Here is an 18730-nt window from a genome sequence, read left to right on the forward strand (position 1 = left end):
AAGATGTAATGTTTCTCAAACTTTACTTTTAACATTCTTTATCCCTTGAAACAACCAACAACTTGTGCCAACATTTGGCATGCGATTTTCAAGAATCTCATCCGCTATCATGGTATCTACATGCCTCGCATGACTCGATACTGGCCTCGATAGATGGGATACGAGTTTCTTAACAGAACCTCCTCTAAGAAGTTCGCTCAAGCCTCAATTCGAGATATTTCGAATAAATGAACATAACTAGTCAATCACATCCTTCCAAATACTTCGATTTGGGTAGTCTTTGATGCTTTTGCGCAGCTCTCTAAATTCTCAAGTCTACCTTGCAGGACTGCTCACTCGAAAAGCCAGGATCCCTGCTAGGGATCATTCTCCTTAGACGAGGATGTATCGTTAACTCAACTCTTGTCACAAGAGGAAGAGTGGTAAATGCCTCTTGCATCCTCCACGAGGATGCCTTTAATAGAACATGCAATGAGCAAAAACGTGAGCGTCATCTGCAATAGAAAGGCAATAACGAAACATTTGCAAAAGCAAGAGCCTGGGCGCAAAAGCGCGACGGCAAATTAAAGCCATGACAGAAAGTAAAGGACAAGGATCGTGAAACTGCGTTCTTGAGTTAAATGCGTACTCGTATAAATATATATATGCATATATATTTATTTAATTATCCTTTTTAGTTAATTGAACTCAATTCAATTGTCCAAGTCCTCTGTGCAATCTTTCTCTACCTTGGGAAGTTGCGAGCTTGTTGGCGTCTGCAGGTGTAAGCGTTAACGGGTCGGGTCGCGGGGCGCGAGCGGGATTCGTCATACAAGCTACAAAAGCAAGACGTCAACATGTTATCTCAATCAGAAAGGTAGAGACGACAGGGACGTTGTCGTTGCTCTGTCGTGAAAGAAGCAGAGGCAGGGGCAGCGTGCCCCTGCGAACCTGCTGAACACGAAAGAAGTAGGGGCAGGGGCTACGAGCCCCTGCTGTCAGCAACCACGGGGAGGCAGGGGGCTGCACCTCTACCTGATGAAGGCAACGAGGGAGGCCAGGGCTTTGCCCTGCCTGCTGGAAGGGCAAAGAGGCAGGAGTGAGGCCCTTGCTCGCTAGACACAAAGGGGGAGGCAGGAGGCTTCACCTCTGCCTGCCGAATACGCAGAGGCAGGGGCCAAGCCCCTGCCTGTTGAACACGCAAACTAGCAGGGGGTGAAGCCCCTGCCTGACGCCAGTGAAGAGGGAGCAGAGAGGGGGCTCGACCCCTCCTCTGAACAACGACGGTGCAGGGAGGGGGGCTCGACCCCTCCTCTGCCGGAAAAAGGGAGCAGGGAGGGGCTCGACCCCCTCCCCTGCCGTAACAGGGAGCAGGGAGGGGCTCGACCCCCTCCCCTACCGTAACAGGAAGCAGGGAGGGGCTTGACCCCCTCCCCTACTGTAAAAGGGAGCAGGGAGGAGGCTGGGCCCCTCCCCTGCTAAAGATGGTGTAGGGAGCGGGTTCGACCCCTCCCTTGGTCGCAGGGAGCACAGGGAGGGCTCGGCCCCTCCCCTGTCAAAGGGAGACGCAGGGAGGGGGCTCGACCCCTCCCCCCGCCAAATGCGACACGCAAGGAGGGGCTCGACAAAACACATCGCAGGGAGGGGGCTTTGCCCCTCCCTTGCGATTGAGGGAGGCAGAGAGGTGGCTCAGCCCCTCCCTGCGCAAACGAAGTGAGGGAGAGAGAGACGAAAGGAAAAGGAGAAGAAGAACGAGGGGAGCGTACCTGGGGGTTGTCGGAAGAAGCTCGCCGGAGGAAGGGGGTCATCGATGGCCGCTACTCGGCAGACGCAAGGAGAGGGAGGGTCGGGGGGAGAGAGAGAGAGACGAGAGAGCAAGAGGGGAAAGGGGGTTCTATTTGAAACCCCTCCCCTGCCTCGCTGTCTTTAGAAGGCGTGAGGGAGGCGGTGCCTTCGTTTGGTCCGGATCCGACCCGAATCCAAGTTTTTTTTTCGGGTTTTACACCTGAGACCCAAATTCGAACATGTGAGGGTCACCATTACTCATTGTGAGAAAGATGAGCCTCTACTTCTTCATGAAGTTTTGGCCGAAGTATGTATGAAAGAGACTAGGTTGAACACCATGATCGAGTCCAAAAAATCCAAAAATAATGTGTTGGTCGTCCAAAGACTCAGTGCCAATACTAACTTACAAGCCTCCTTACTTCACAAGATCCAACTTTGGGAGGCAAAGTAATGATAAGGAAGAAAGAAGATCATATGTCATAATTGTGGAAAATTGGTGCACATTAAACCTTTTTGCCCCCAAATTTAAAGGAATGGATGAATGAAGAGTGACAAGTGTAGATGCATCATATGAGGATAAGAATGAAACCAATGAAGATTTCAAATCTGTTGAAACCATGTTGTTGTCCTAATTAGTGAAGGCTCTACAACTGCTTCTCAAAGGTTTATCTTCTTTTGTCACGAAAGTCGCGATATCCTCTTTATTCTCTTCTAGATGTGCTTCTTTCCATATGACTCTCCATGATCATTTACTTTCTGAGTGTAAAAATGATTCAAGTAGATCTAATGTTTTCAGCGCTGATGGCTCCTCTCTTGATATATAAGGGTTTGGTGACTTTAAAAATTCTTTAAACTTTTCTATATCAAAAATTAGATTTGTCCAAAAACTCAATTTAATTCTTCTTTCCATTTATCAAATTCTCGATCATGGTTGTATAATCTCCTTTTCATCGGACTAATGTTTAGTGCAAGATCTCCAATTCATGATGCAGATTGGGAAAGGCCATAAGGAAGGAGCTCTCTACTACATAGATTGATTGATGATTCTTAAAAGTACTTATTGTTATATTATACACGATTTGAATATTATTTTATGGCATCAAAGGCTAGGCATCCTAGCATATCTAAATTGTGCAATATACCTCATTTGAGTAAATTTTGTAATGAAAATTTTGATTGCACTGATTGTATTCACGGTAAAATGAAGGCCATTCCCTTTCAAGAGAACTTATTTGCTACTAAACTACTTGAGTTATTATATTCAGATGTGGGGTCTGACACTAATTGTATCTAAGGGTAGTTAATCTTTGTTGATTATTATTCTCATTACACTTAGATTTTACTTTCTTAGGCATAAACAGAGTATTTGAAAATTTTAAATCCTTTCATAACTTAGTCAAAAATCTATTTGAGCCTAATATATATATTTTTTGCTTTAAATGTGGGGGAGAGTTTATGTCAAATGATTTTAAAAAATATTTGAAACTAAATGAAATTGTTCACCAAAGATCTTGTATTTATACCCCTCAACAAAATTGCTTGGCTGAAAGAAAACATAGGCATATCATAAAAACTACTAGAACCCTTCTCATTTTAAAAAATGTCCCAAAAGAATTTTGGACCGAAGCCACCCTTACAATTGTTTATCTCATAAGTCATATTTCCTTTGTGAAGATTTAAAACATTATCCCTCTTGAAAAACTTCATAAAACTTACCATGATATTTCTAGACTAAGAACTTTTGGATATAAATGCTTTGTTCTTGCCAATAAAAATTATAAATTGTGTCCTCATGCAATTCCTTGTGTTTTCCTCGAATACAGAGAAACTCAAAATGGATTTGGATGTTATGATCTTCGTAATGATAAACTATATCTCTCTCGAAATATGACTTTTTTGGAAAAAAAAGTTTATTTGATCAAAATGTGTCTAAGAAAGCTAGTAATTACTCATTATTATTTGAATTACTTCCTAAAGATAAGGATGATTCTTTAAGTATTGATAATGTAAATGAAAAAACTGAACTCCTAATGATGTTCCCCATATAGATAGAGAACCATCCTATCCTTCAATACATTAGAAGGGGCAATGATAGTCAATCCAATGTTTTAGACAAATATTCTAGCATTGAATCACATGGATCTATTACCCTTAGGAGATCCACTAGGATATCTAGAATCTGAGATAGATTTGTATCTTATGAGTCTTTTTTCTCTCAATATAGAGCTTGCCTAGTCAAAATCTCCTCTTTTTGAACCCAAATCTTATAAGCAAGCCAAAACCAATCCTGAATGGATTGACACCATGAACATAGAAGTTGATGCTTTAGAAAAATCTAATACATGGCCAATAGCAGAGTTACCTAAAGGGAAAACGTCTCTAGGTTATAGATGGGTATATAAGGTTAAAACCAAGAGTGACGACTCCCTTGAAGGATATATAGCTAAGTTAGTTGCCAAGCGTTATTCCCAAGAATATGAAATAGACTATGATGAAACATTTGCACTAGTAGCTATGATGACCTCTGTTAGAACTCTTATAGTTGTTGCTACCATTTAGAATTGACCTATCTATAAGATGAATGTCAAAAATGCCTTTTTAAATGAAGAATTAAAAGAAGTATATATGAATCCTCCACCAGGGTATGACATTCCAGCAGAAAAGGTTCTTCATTTACATAAAGCTACATATGGCAGGACAATGGTCTTCTTCAGGTACTCTTTATGAACATAGTTGTAATCCATTTTAATATGTTTGGTGCTCATGAAACGTGTGATTAATCTTCTCAACCACACAATTTCAGATGTTGTGGTGGCTATGGCGCAGTACTCAGCTTCGGTTGACGATAATGACACTTTTTGTTGCTTGCATTTCCAGAACATCAATGAGTCACCTACAAAGACACATAAACCTGTAGTTGAGCATCTATCAGGATATCCTCCCCAGTCAGAGTTAGCATAAAAAATTAATTTAAGTGAGGAAGTAGACAAAACAATTTCTTTAGAAACAAAATTTCGTAAATATCTAATGATATGCATAACAACACACATTGTAGGAAAATGTTGAAATTGATTGATTGTATGGACTGCATGTGAGATATTAGGTATGGTGATAGTAAAGTATGCGAGAGCTCCAATCATTTGGCGCTAAACAGAGGTGTGCCATCATCTATCTTCATTTTGCATTTATCACTTCATGAGTGACTACCCTTTTCTTATTTGTAATTCCAAATATGTCCATGATGTCAGAAGCAAACTTGGATTGAGTTAGAAAATAGCCACAGGCAGAATATTCAACCTCAATCCCTAAAAAGTATCTAAGAAAACCTAAACCAGTCATTTGAAAGTTTTGTTTTAAAACATTCTTAATAAAACTAACTCCTTGTTTGTCTCCTTCAGTGATGATCATGTCGTCAACGTAGAGAAGAACAATGACAATACCTGCATTGGATCTCTTAATAAATATAGAAGTGCCAATATAAAAGAAAGAAAAACCAAGTTTAACTATAACAAAATTAAAACAATCATACCAAGCTTTAGGCGCATGTTTCAGACTGTAAAGGGCTTTCTGTAAATGCATTACCTTTTCAACAGGAACCTCATATCTAGATGGTAGATCCATATAAACTTATTCCTTCAGTTCACCATTGAAGAAGGCGTTCTTGATATCCATTTGAAAAATAGGCCGACATCTAATGAAAACTACAACTATAAGATATGATACCCAGACACTCTATTTTTTCCTTTGTACTTGTGTCGACACATGTATCCCTGTGTTGACATGCATCAACACTTGGACATGTCATTTTACCCATAGTTTAAAAACTCACCGGGTTGACCTGTTGACTCGGCCCGAATCGCCCAGTCACCGGGTCAAAAAACATGTTGAACTCATTCTTAACAAAACCCGACCGAATCATGGGTTGACTCAGCAGAGTCACGGGCGAGTCATACATATATATATATATATAATATAATTTATATATAATTATATATATTATATGGAATATAATATAAATATTATGTAATATATATAAAAATATGGTTATACATTTATTAATAAAATTATACATTAAATATATTATAAAAATATCATATAATGTATATTATATATAATATATTGGTAAAATGTAGATAGTATATACATATATTTATATATTTTATATAGAATATATAGTTAACATGACCCGGCCCAGTCACCAAGTTGACCCGACCGAGTCACGAGTCACTCAAGGACAAGCCGAGTGACGAGTCACCAGGTTTTAAAACACTGATTTTGTAACGACCCCGATCCATACCCTTTAAAAATGCGGAATAATTTTTTTTTTCTAAGAGTCGCGGAAACCTTCCCAGAGATCTAGGGTCCTCACAGTTCTACTTTCCATTGGATAGCCCATCCACCACAAACGAAGTTGCAATTATCATCCATATCAACCAACTAAAACTCTTTTATTAATGAGTAAGAAAATTTCAAAGACAAGGTTTTCTTTAACTGAAAGTAAAGTAACAATTGCAGAAATTAAAACAACTAAAAGACAAAAGAAACAGTCACTATATCCCCTACTGAAGCTGACAAGCCCAAGTATAACTCATCCATCCCCAGATGCATGTCCAACTTCACTGTTCACCATTTCCTGGAAAAAAAACAACAAAGTAGGGTGTCAAAACCGAAATTCTGAGCACAGCTACTTCTAAAGAAACCAAGTGAGAAAAAAAACATGGATAAGATTTCATGCAGTGATTTGAGTGAGTACAGATATAAAATTTGCAACATTTAAATATCCATAACTATGAATAATTGCATATACTCACCAGTCAAGAACAGTAAAGCATTGTCATATATCAATAACTAAATAATCAAACCTTTCAGCATGATTTCACAAAGTAAATCATATGCTACCACCAAATGATGTCATGATATCAAGAATGATTCAAACATGCATGATCTAATGCATAACAGAAAAATGCATGATTATGTGCAATGCATGATTTCTTCTGTTATCTTTCATTTAAGTTCCGTCTTTCCATATGCATGCCCTGTTAAATACACACATCTTTAAGTTCCTCTTTTTAATTATCGTGGCCCGCGGATATACCAAACGGGTACAAACCCCGAGGTCGAGTAGGTTCACAGGGTAGCTTAACACACAATTTGTATTTTATTACTAGGTTCCAACTTAGCCCTCGATCGATATCAGGAAACAACACCATCCATCGGAACATTAGACCTCCACATCTAATGTCGGAGACACAAGGGACACCCCACGCCCACAAGTGCCACTTCCTTGGTACCATAAACTCACAGCTGTGACTAACACACCACTCCCGGGTAAAGTGGCGGACTCTCCCTAAAACCGTGGCAAGGAGAAGAACCTCAATATCGGGTTCAGGGGCAACAACGCACACGGAGTTTTTGTATCCTCACAGTCTCCCCAAGACCAGATAACTAAGATTCTCATACTCCAGATGAGATATCCCAGAATGTATATTACACTGTTTCTTATTCATTATATTTTTATTTAATTCCATTCTTTAAGTTTGCAACACAATATGCAAAAGTAAAGTGAAAACCTGCATCCTCCCTTGCAGGGACTCGTTCGGGACTCCAGCCCGTATAAACCACTAGAACAGTGTAGTAATGTGCCAAACCATCTTATGTAGTTTAAGCGATGCAGTTAAAAACATATGTGAAAGAAAACCAAACCCACGGCTCTCCAGGCCGATGATGGTCCATCTAGGCCATCGATGCATCGTATGCGAAAATCATAACAACTTGCAATGTATGCCATAATACCAACATAATTCCAAATGCACATTCATTCATACCATTTTAACAATGTGCATGAGCTTCCACAGACCTATGCATGTATGACCATTCATGTGTAAGTGCTTTTCTGTAATCACTTAACACACATGCATTTATCCATAGTTTCATAAGTATATGAGAATATTTATGCATGATAATTAAACATGTCCCATCATGTAGATACATGAAACCTTTCATTCATAGCATGAGTTATCATCCCCACACAAGCACATAAACCGGATCTAGAAATTTATATGTCAGGGCTGCACGCATTCACATCATGTATGCACCCCCACCAACAGACTTTGTAATCATATTAATAGTACACGACATTCAAGAGAAGCTATATCAATCATTCATAAGTAAGGAAAAGTACACGATCTGGTGTAACCTAATACAAAATCCAATAGTCAATGTTATTTAAATCAAGTGAAGTCAATTCCTACTGTTTCAAGAAAATCAAAGCTGTGAAAGAAATTCATAATGGTGCAATAAAAAATCAGTATGGCGAAAGCAGGTCATACTGTTGCAATACAGTTCAACTGTATCAAATCAGGGGATACCCGGGTATGCTAGTATAATAGGGTATGATAATAAGAATATCACAGAGTATACAATTTCTATTAACTATTCAGCATACACCAAGGTATTCAATTGACATCACCTGTTTAGAGGCATGCTTATTAACATTAAAAGAGTATTCAATTAACAATGATTGTTCAACACCTAATAGTGTAGTCAATTAACACTAACCGATATTTATCTTAGCAAAATATACTTCTAATGATTACTAAATTTTTGAACCTAACACTATACATGATGAGGTCCCAGATGGTCATACCTTTGCATTAAGAGTTTACAACCCATTGAGTAATTGCATAAACAGATAGTACAAAGTTCAAATGTGCAGATTCAATGTTTTTCATATTAAACCTATATTTGGTATATACATATTAAAGCTCTTTGTGTTATGAAATGAAAACAAAAAGTGAGCCCTACACCAAGCAACAAGGAACTTGTTGTTCATACTGTCTTGCACAAGGACAATCACATATACATATCACTGGGCAGAACTTATGAGCACATATATTAACCTATCATGGAATGAACCGTATTATGAGCAGCATTAGCCATGACGAACATAGGTATGCTATTGAGCGTGTTCCAACTCGCATCAGACTACTGTTATGCCTGTTACAGCATCGATCCAACCAACACACCCCCATAGTTTCATAACAGGAAGTTTATTTTCTGTTTGGCACCAAAAACAACCCACACATATGCAGTTTTATGACAGGAATATCATTTTCTGTTCCACACTGAAACAACCCACACATATGCAGTTTTATAACAGGAATATCATTTTCTATTCAACACTGGAATAAATTTGATATAACCAGCACCTTAATGTAGTCTTTTATTATAACATAAATTTTGGTTTAATGACAGAACACAGAGTTTCATGCAAATTCTGAATTTAAAACAGAATGGAACCTACGATGCATCTAACTCAACATCGATTAAACATACTTTTTTTTGTTAACATCTTATTAACTTAAACAGGTTGTTCAAACTGGCAGGTGTTAAGTCAATCGAACCCCCCTGTCAGGAATCTGAAACCAGGAGAAATCCCTCTTTTCAATATAGAAATCTGAAATCTAAAAGGCCTCTACATTCCCTTACCTGAAACTGAAATCCCCAAATTGAAGATTTGAGGTTTTCTGCATAAATTCAATAGGAATCATGGGGTTTATGCGCATGCGCCAAGCATCGTGGTTACCACCCCGAGTTTCAACAAACCAAAATTTTGGGGGTTCACGGCAAACCAAAACTCCGCATATATATATATATATATATATATCTTTGAAAAACAAGAATTCATAGCAGCTGAAACCCCTTTCTTCCCCTTTTCTCAATAGGGCTTTACCGTAACCCATCCTACATGCTTAATCACGCGATACACCCAACAAAAAAAATCACCACAATCCTATCGACCACGCGGAGCCTCTTGGGATCCTCATCTCGAATCCATACACGGAATCGAACCCATCTTTGATTCCTCACTCAGACTCCAAAGAAGAACCGTACCTTTTTAAAGATTTCCCCGACGATCGAAGGCTGGAAACGCGACGGTCGAGCTGCTGGTGTCGCTCCACGCAGCTGCCGTGATAGCGGGTGCTTGTCATGGTCTGTGGTGGCCAAAACTTGCCGGCGACCTCCCTGCCTCCGGCGCGTGCGCACCGAGCGAGCGAGAGAGGGATAGAGGGAGGGACTGAGTAGAGAGAGAGAGACGAGTGGAGAGGCCTCCCTCTCCACTTCCTTTTATCGGCCAAGACCCCCCCTTCTTCCATGCCGAGATGGGGGGAGGTCGGTTACGCCCTGCGTAACCCCCCCTTCCCCCCTTTCCTTTACCTGATAGGTTTTATCGGGCAACCCTTATCGGGTTGCCCTTTTTATTTAAAAGGCTGTTATATGGGGTGGGGATCGGGTCCGAACCCGGGACCCGTAACCCGGCCCCAATCTATATGGATCCACAAGTTGGATCCGAATGGATCCAACTGTGGATCCTCGGATTAATTTATTTATTTTTTAAATTTAAAAATTTTATTAATTTATTATTATCATTAATTTGAGATTTAAATCAATAAATCCTAATTACCCCCTTTATGGGTCCTAGATCCGTAATGTGGATCTAGGCCCAAATTGCATAATTTGAGATATTTATAATAAAAAATTTCGGATTTTACAGATTTTACCCTCTATACATACAAGTTTGTATTTAATTTATAATTTACAATTGTATTTTCAGTTTAACTTTATATTTTTAGTATATAATATATATTTTAGATATAGCATATATATTTAAATTATATTCAGTTTATTTTGAATTTATGTGATATTTAATATATATAGCCGTGTCCCCGCACTCATACGGGCACCCGTACCTAGGTGTAAGGGCTCTAACAAAGTCATCCTAGCTATTGTTGACCACTAGGTATTTGAGTTTCTTACTCACCTAGAGGGTATATCTTGTATCAAATGAAGCTTGTTGTTGGTATTTGTGATAAATTGAAAATTTCTGATGATAAGAAGGTGAAGACTCTTGAAATTGTCAATACGAAACTATGGTAGAAGATGAAACATTACTTGATGATCATACTCCTTTTAGACAACTGATTGGATCTATTACCTACTTGTCTATTACTAGACCAGATATAGCTCATGCAGTAAGTCAATTTCGGCATGCTCCAACTACTGTGCACATGAGTGCAATGTCAAGGATTGTCATATACATTAAAAACTCCATCACTGAAGGGCTTTTTTTATCCTATTTTCGTCTTTAGATTTATTTGCTTATACTGGTGCAGATTGGGGAGAAAACCCTAATGATAGAATCTCAACAATTGGTATTTGTGTTTTCTTAGCGGATTCTTTAATTTCTTGGAGATGCAAGAAGTTTGAGAAAGTTTCATTATCCTCCATTGAAGCTGAGTATCATGCAATGACTGCAACAATCATGGAGTTTGTATGGCTAATGAATCTTCTCAGAGATATGGGTGTAAACATCTCCAACCCTTCGAAGATATGTTGCGACAATAAAAACACAATTTACATTGCAAGCAATTACACTTTCTATGAGCATACAAAACACATTGGGATGGACTGCTATTATGTACAAGTTGAATACTTGAGAGAGACTATCAAGTTTTCATTATGTTACTTCTGAGTATCTGCTTATAGACTTCTTCACTAAAGTTCTTTCCGCCCCTCGGTTTATCTTTCTCCTTAACAAACTTTCGGTAATCACACCATAAGTTTGAGAGAGGGTGTTAAAATATATATATATATATATATATATATATATATATATATATATATATATATATATATATTGATGTAATAGGCAATACTTATCAGGAGTATTTTGGTATTGTTGCTATGTAACAGGCTCTGTCCAATAGGGACAGATTTGTATTTTTTCTTTCTTATTTTTTTATTTATTTTTATAGCTTTTATTCATTTTGTAAGGGCTCTATGGTCAAAAGACCAAAGTCATTCGGAGCAATCCCGACACCATTGGGAGCTCCCCAAGGCCATCTAAGTATATATATATATAACATTGTCACTGATATTGTTGATATTTTGAAAATATCATGATATTATCGGCTATTTGAAAATAGTCGATATTATCGGAAATATAACATGATATTTTTAAAATATTGTCATAAACAAAATATCTTGATAATATCATGATATTTTTTTATATTTTTTTTTAAAGTTTGCATTTTCTATTTTTTTTGCTTCTTTTATATTTTAAAACCTTTAAAACATGTTTCTTTATATTTTTGAACAAAAATAATGCAAAACTTATTATTTTCTTAGCTTTTTTGTTGTCATTTATGTTTTTTTCAATTTTTTAAACTCCTAACATTTTTCCAAAATATTTTCGAGATTTATGAACTTTTGAAAATGTCTCCAAGAAATAACCTCACCAGTAAACTACCTTTAACGATACATGTGACTATGATATAGAGGGTGTTTCCCCTTTCTTTTGTTAATGCTTTTCTTAAGCATTCGTTAGTTAATAAAGACATTTTTATGTTGTTTGTGTTCTCTTGATTGGCCATTAGTAGCCATTGTATGCACTTTTGTGTTTGTGTATTCTTGTATTGGCTTTTTCCCTTTGTATTGTCCTTTAGTGGGCTTGTATTTGTGCTTAAGCACTTTGTTTTTGCATTTCCGCTTGTTTTATTACACTAATGCCATGTTTCTGACATGGGGCACAAATACTTGGTTTAATAGTTTTTCATGCAATGGTGAGGGAGACTCAAGACCTATGGATCTTTCAAGATCAACAGGACTATTGAAATGCATTATTGTTGATTGCTTCAGCTATTGGGTGGTTTAACTTTAAACCATAGTCACAGATATTGGCACTATTTTGAAAATATTGCGATATTATTAGTGTAAATTCAGCAAACAATAATATAGGTAAAATATTGCGATATTTTTACAATATTGCCAATTTGATAATATTGTGATATTATCAATTAGTTTTTATTATTTATTTATTTTCACATTTTAAATATATTTTTCTTATTTCTTTTACATTTTTACTTGTTTCTTTTATTATTTATGTATTTTTTGTCTAAACATGATATTTTCTTACTTATTTTTGTTATTTTGTATATTTTTTAAGACATTAGATTTTCCCAAGATTTATCACCAAACGTATAATATTGCGAGGAATAGCCTCACAGAGATATAGCTGATACCGATATTTGTGACTATGGTTTAAACTGGGTTTGCCTTTTGCCCATCTTCAAGTGGGCTTTTGAGTTTTCTCAGGATTGGACAGCTGGCTTTTCCTTCTTAGATTGTACCATCCAAGATGGACCAATTCAATTTTGATAAGAAAAAATCTATCTTTTCACTGTAAAAATATGCTTGCTGTCTTTAATTTAATTTGATTATGCTGCCCTCGCTCTGCCTGTAAGTTTTTACTAATCACTTACACAGCTTCTTCAGGTTTCTCTTGTCTGCTTCTATAGTGATGATTTAATTAATTTGCACTAGTCAAATTGCTTAATGTTTATTGCTTCTGAGTTTTGTTCCCGTCTTCAGTTACATCGAAGACAGATCTTTTAGGAGGTATGTTGAAGCCTGCCTGGAGGAGACTATTGTTGTATATGTGGACCATCTCCTTGCCCAGGTTGTATGCCAGAATTTTTGAAGAAACAAATATGATTTTATTTCGGGGATGTTTGTTTAACTCCAGTTAGAATCATTGTCTGACCCAAATGAGAGAATAATTCTTATTGGCTCCATTCTGTTACGCCAAAGCAAAAGTGAGGGAACGGAACTTGAGAAAACAACTCTCATTTTACAAAGCAAATGAGTCATATTCTCACTTGCATGTGACTCAGAATTGCAGGGGGCACCTGTGATTCTGAGTCATACATTTCAAAATCAGATTTGATTTGGAATTGCATGGTGGGCGACAAGGCAAACATACCCTTAATGTCTATCATACAATTATTTATTTATTTTTTCTGTTTGATTACTATTTACTGCAGAGAAGTTCTATCAAGGAAGAGACAATTGACAGAATGCGACTAGATGAAGAGTTTTTGACCGACTTCTTCAGAGAACACATTAATATATCAGTGAGTAAAGTTCCCTGTATTAGAAGCATAGTTGCTTAATGTACATATTTCTCCATGGATGTTTAATTTGTACTTCATCTACAAAAGAATCGTTCTTTGCTCTTCTTTCTGCCTTTGTCTTTGGCTTGGCTGGCTGTCTTCCCTGAACTTCCTGGGAGCCCTGCTCATGTGCTGTCCATGAGTTTCAAGGATGACAGCGATTATGTTATTTGTTCTTGTATAATCAACTGTGTCCATGTAAAGTAATTATTTGTTCTTGTATAATCAACTATGTGTCTATGTAAAGTAATCCCCAAACAGGAAGATAGCTTACACACCCTTATTGTGAATCATGATCCATTTGGAATACAAATTTGATCCATTTGGAATAGAAATTCATGATATAGCATGAACGAAATATATATCCAAGTGGAACTAGGATAAAGGATGGGCTAGCTTGATAAGCTAGCTTCACATTACTTCATCTCTAAGCCTACCCGAGTACCGACACCCGCAAAATAGATATAAAACCAGCAAAGCCACTTGCCCTAAAGCCCTTCTCGGTGGAAGTGAGACTATGTGATGTCTTCACTCTCGACAACTACTTTCGAACTATGTACTATCTTTACAGAGTCAACCGCCCCTTCTATACCTGGCTGCTTCTCGCTCACCAAAGCGTACTTTATTTCCCTATGTAGTCTTGCATAGCACAGACTACTCGGCCTTCTTGTCTTTTTTCCTTGTTGCAGAACTACAACTGTAGGATCGCCCGCCTCCTAGCGTCAGGCCTCGCGGTTTTACGGCTTTTCAGTCAGATAGCAAGTAGGAGCAGCATGAGCATGTTCTTGAGGTTGATGATCACCATGTCAATGTTTTGAGGTGCATTTTGTCTACAACTGTTGACAATGATGAGTGGAAGCACAAAAATCTTTTCCACACCTACATTCAATGTGTTGAGAGAACTTGCAAATTGGTCATTGACGTGGAAGCAGGAAGTTTCTGTGATTATATAAGTTAATGTTTCCTTGCCTAAAAGTAAGTAAAAAAGGTTGCTTTGAGGTTTCTTGTTTTTAGGCGTCTTTTTCCTTGCTTCAAAGTAAGTCAAAAGCTACCTAAAAGTTATTGAATATCTTCCTAACGGGTCCTCCACTAACACTGTTGTTTCTTCTAGGCTTGTCCCTACAGCTTCACAATGATAAATATTGAGCTTGTACATGTTTTGCCAATAAAAGAACGAACTTGTATGTACCAATTAATGTGTCAGTGTAACATCATGTTAAGTTCATCGTTCTTGTGCATTGTATGGATCATTTCACTTTCAGTTTCTGAAGAACTTGCAACAGTTTTTTTTGGTTGTGGATTTGCTGTTACTCTCCTTTTCTATTTCTTGTATATAATCCTGCATTGCGACAATCTGCATTTTATTGCTTTCTGTGGGAAGGATGCCACAGTGTAATTGTTGCCTTAGAGTTCCTTGTATGCACCAATTAATGTGTCTGTAACATGTCACTTCCAGTTTCTGAAGAACTGCAACAGTTCTTGGTTGTGGATTTGCTGTTAGCCTCCTTTTCTTTTTCTTGTGTGTATAATCCTGCACTGCGACAATCTGAATTTTATTGCTTTCAGTTGGAAGGATGCCACAGTGTAATTGTTGCTTTAGAGTTCCTTCACTTAGCTTTAAAAAAGAAAATCTTCATCGACACCCAAGCTACTCCTGGTTTGTTAGATTCGTGGGTTTGTTCCTGCAATTGAACCCGTACTTCATCTGGCTTTTGCTATATTCCCATATGTGTTGATCTGCTTATCTTGGATTGCACTTGCTGAATGAAGATCTTACCAGCTGTTACAGTAAACACTAAACTCTGCATATCACTTCACTTAACCATGATTGAGTCTATCAATTGACTGTTTTAGCTTGAGATTTTCTGCCGAGCATCAGAAATTTACCTTGTCAATCTCAAGGCTTGGACTACCAAAATCAAATAATTTTATGTTAATCTAAAGAGAGTCTGAATGTGCAGTGGTTTCTGATGACTGGTTCTGCTTTTTCTGCAGAAAGTTGAGAAGCGGGTGCAGATACTTGCTGATTTAAGGGAGTTAGCTTCAGCAGAAAGTTTAGAGTCCTTCACCCTAATCTACACAAACATTCTCCCAAATCATCCTGATTGTCCTGTAAGTTCTGGTTGTCTGCCAAACTCTTATTTCTTAGGGTCTTGGTTGGAATATACATTGACAATTGAACTGGAAATACAGCCTGAGGTTGTCGAAAAGCTTGTTGGTTTAAGGGAAGGCATTCCAAGGAAAGATGCGAAAGAGGTATTCCTTGTTGGATGTTTTGTTTTGAGCCCCTGCCACTGCCATATATAAATGATAATGGTTTCAAACTTTCAAAATATGATGGTCTATGAAATAATAATGGCCAAAAAATGTGCTGCTTTTGTTTTCCTCTTCCATTTGATCGGACGTATCTGCCTAAATTTTGCCCAAATTGATTGTGATTGTTGAGTTTTAATTGAGTGGATGGATTGCCTCAAGAGATGTAAAATAATTTCTATCTGCGTGCAGGTTGTTCAGGAGTGCAGGGAAATATATGAGAGTTCTCTTGTAGATGGACATCCACCCAAACCAGGCTTTGTTTTTGGACGGGTGAAAAGTTTGACTGCTTCTAAGGGTTCTTTATGGAGGAAACTATAGTTCAGTTTCATGTTGAACCTCCTGTCATTTTTTTTCTTCTTCCATTATTCCATGGGGCCAGGCACTGTGTACGAGCTTGTATTCGTTTGACAATCTCGCAATAAAAGCCTCGAAGAGTTAATGCGGCTTATTTCAATTTATATTCATGTTATTTCTCACATTTTTTTTTGCTAATATCCTTTGTGCTTTATCATTATGTTTCTTCTTATAAAAGCTCATATAGTTTTCATTTGTTACCTTCACTTGGAGCTGTTTTCACAAAAATTAACTAGGGATTTGGATTCATTTGAAACCCAAATAGATCTCACTAATATAAAAAAAGTTGGGTCTATTCTGGACCAAAAAGAATCATATTAAATATAATACATATATAATGAGTTGAATTTGACTCATTAAATTCAAAACCAAAGCTCAAACCTCATGGTTTTCGCTCCTTGTTTTATAACCCATGGTTTTCATCCCATGAAACGAGCAAACAAAGAATGTAGAGGACATCAGCCCTGTCTGCCGGGTCTATGGGATTGCACCTTGTAAGGGTAACTAAAAGAAGAAAGTCATCAACATAACACCACTATATGATTTTGATACTGAATTATTTACATAATAGTCCTAAATATTGTAATTTTCTGAAGTAATCCTAACAATTTTTTATTTTTTATTTTTATTTTGCAGAACACTAATCGACCACGTACACCGGATTGATACTCCAAATTTTTGCCTCATAGTACAGTCCATGACTTCATTAGATGTTCTTTCTCAACCCGTTCTCGGGATATTCTCTGTGAGGGAATATCTTGGGATATTTTAAAAAAACGTGTCTTTCTCTTTAAATTCAGGAAAATCTTGGTAAATTAAAAATGAAATTATAAACGTATATTTTGAAAGAGAAAAAAGATATTATTTGGATTAGAGAATGAAAGAGGGAAAAATAAAGATCGCGTAGTTTTTGGGTGACTACCGTGCTACTGTATTGAAGAAAATGAGTGAGGAATACCTCCCACACTTTTTAAAAAGGAGGGCCTCCCTCCATTCTGCCTCAAAAGAAGCATGCCCATCTCACGTGGGATGGGCGTAAAATAGCTCCCTTATTTCAAAAGAGTGGGCACTATAGGAGAGGTAAAATGTGGGGCATTAAAAGCTTCTCTTTTGCAAGAAAATATGAGACTTATGCAAGTAGGAGATGCAATCAAGAAAAAAGCTTTGTTTTTTAAATATTTTGGTTATGTTTAACTTGCTACATAATCGTGTGATATTAAAAATAAGCGAGATCTTGAAAATCTTGTGATATTATCTAGAATATGATGTTTTTTAATATTTCATGATAATATTGTGAGATTTTCAAAATCTCAACGATATTTGTGACTTAATAGCATTACGACTTGTGATTATGTTTTTGAAATCAGCTATAACAGATTTCACGATATACCATTGAAGTTGGCTTGGCAATTAAAATACAATTTGGGTAGTAAAAAAATTTCGAGATGGAAGGTCATCTTGACTCCCATCTCCCAAATATGGAATCCCAAATAACTGGTGTTTAGGGGTTCTCATCTCTGACTCCCCGAGTCTTAGATGTATCTTTTGGAGGTCGAGTAAGGTTATTCTGTGGGTTGCCTCTGTTATCCAAGTGTTAATGTCACATTCCAAGTGAAAGCGTAGCTACACTTTTACCAGTGCAATGATAAACTAGTGGAAAACTTACGTCATAAACTGGAAATTAAAATGAAGTTAATGCTAGGCTTTTGATGCAGTTCCGAAAGTTCATCTGTAAGGATGACAGGTAAAAATTAATCTTGGCATGACTTTTCTTTCATTTGTAAATTCATAAAAAATTTCTCCAAACAATCTCCACTGTTTCTGTTAAATCCAAAAGCACCCTTTGTTTTGTAGAATGACGCGATATAACTTGACTTCTGGGGCTCTATTTTCAATCAACATATTAGCCTCAATCTTCATGTTAGCTTTGTTCATTATGGACATAGTTAAACCGATAGCCTAATACGAGTTTGTCCTTTGCAGTATAGGAAAAGACAATAACATAAACTTTTTAAAGCCTTTTTATATTTTTAGCTTAATAGCAAATACTATTAGAAAACGAAAAATGATTGTACAAGTAATTTGACGTGATTCTCAAACATTCTCACAATGTCCAAAATTATAAATATCCAACATTGTTAGGGCACTTTTACCCTTCACAACTGTGGATTTAGGCACTTTTTGTGATAAAATTGAACAGCCCATCAAATATGTTCAACACGCTTGAATCTAGAATCACAGGTTTTTCTGAATTTAGACATCATGAAATCACCATAAATTTATTT

At 37.1% G+C, this 18730-nt stretch overlaps 1 protein-coding gene across 3 annotated transcripts in view; it reads left to right on the forward strand.

Annotated features, from left to right (window-relative positions):
- LOC149845907 (exocyst complex component SEC6-like) overlaps positions 1–16545 on the forward strand; it is a 198937-nt gene extending 182392 nt beyond the window's left edge. For all 3 annotated transcript variants that reach the window (XM_089996067.1, XM_089996069.1, XM_089996068.1), the window contains 5 exons: positions 13195–13282; positions 13647–13736; positions 15771–15887; positions 15969–16031; positions 16281–16545. In XM_089996067.1, coding sequence (XP_089852193.1) covers positions 13195–13282; positions 13647–13736; positions 15771–15887; positions 15969–16031; positions 16281–16409 — 487 coding nt within the window. In that variant the 3' untranslated portion in view covers positions 16410–16545. The remainder of the gene's footprint in view (positions 1–13194; positions 13283–13646; positions 13737–15770; positions 15888–15968; positions 16032–16280) is intronic.
- Positions 16546–18730: the final 2185 nt, after the last annotated feature.

Source organism: Nuphar pumila, chromosome 2 (genome assembly GCF_984573655.1).
Source record: "Nuphar pumila chromosome 2, dmNupPumi1.hap1.1, whole genome shotgun sequence".
NCBI classification, from domain to species: Eukaryota; Viridiplantae; Streptophyta; class Magnoliopsida; order Nymphaeales; family Nymphaeaceae; genus Nuphar; species Nuphar pumila.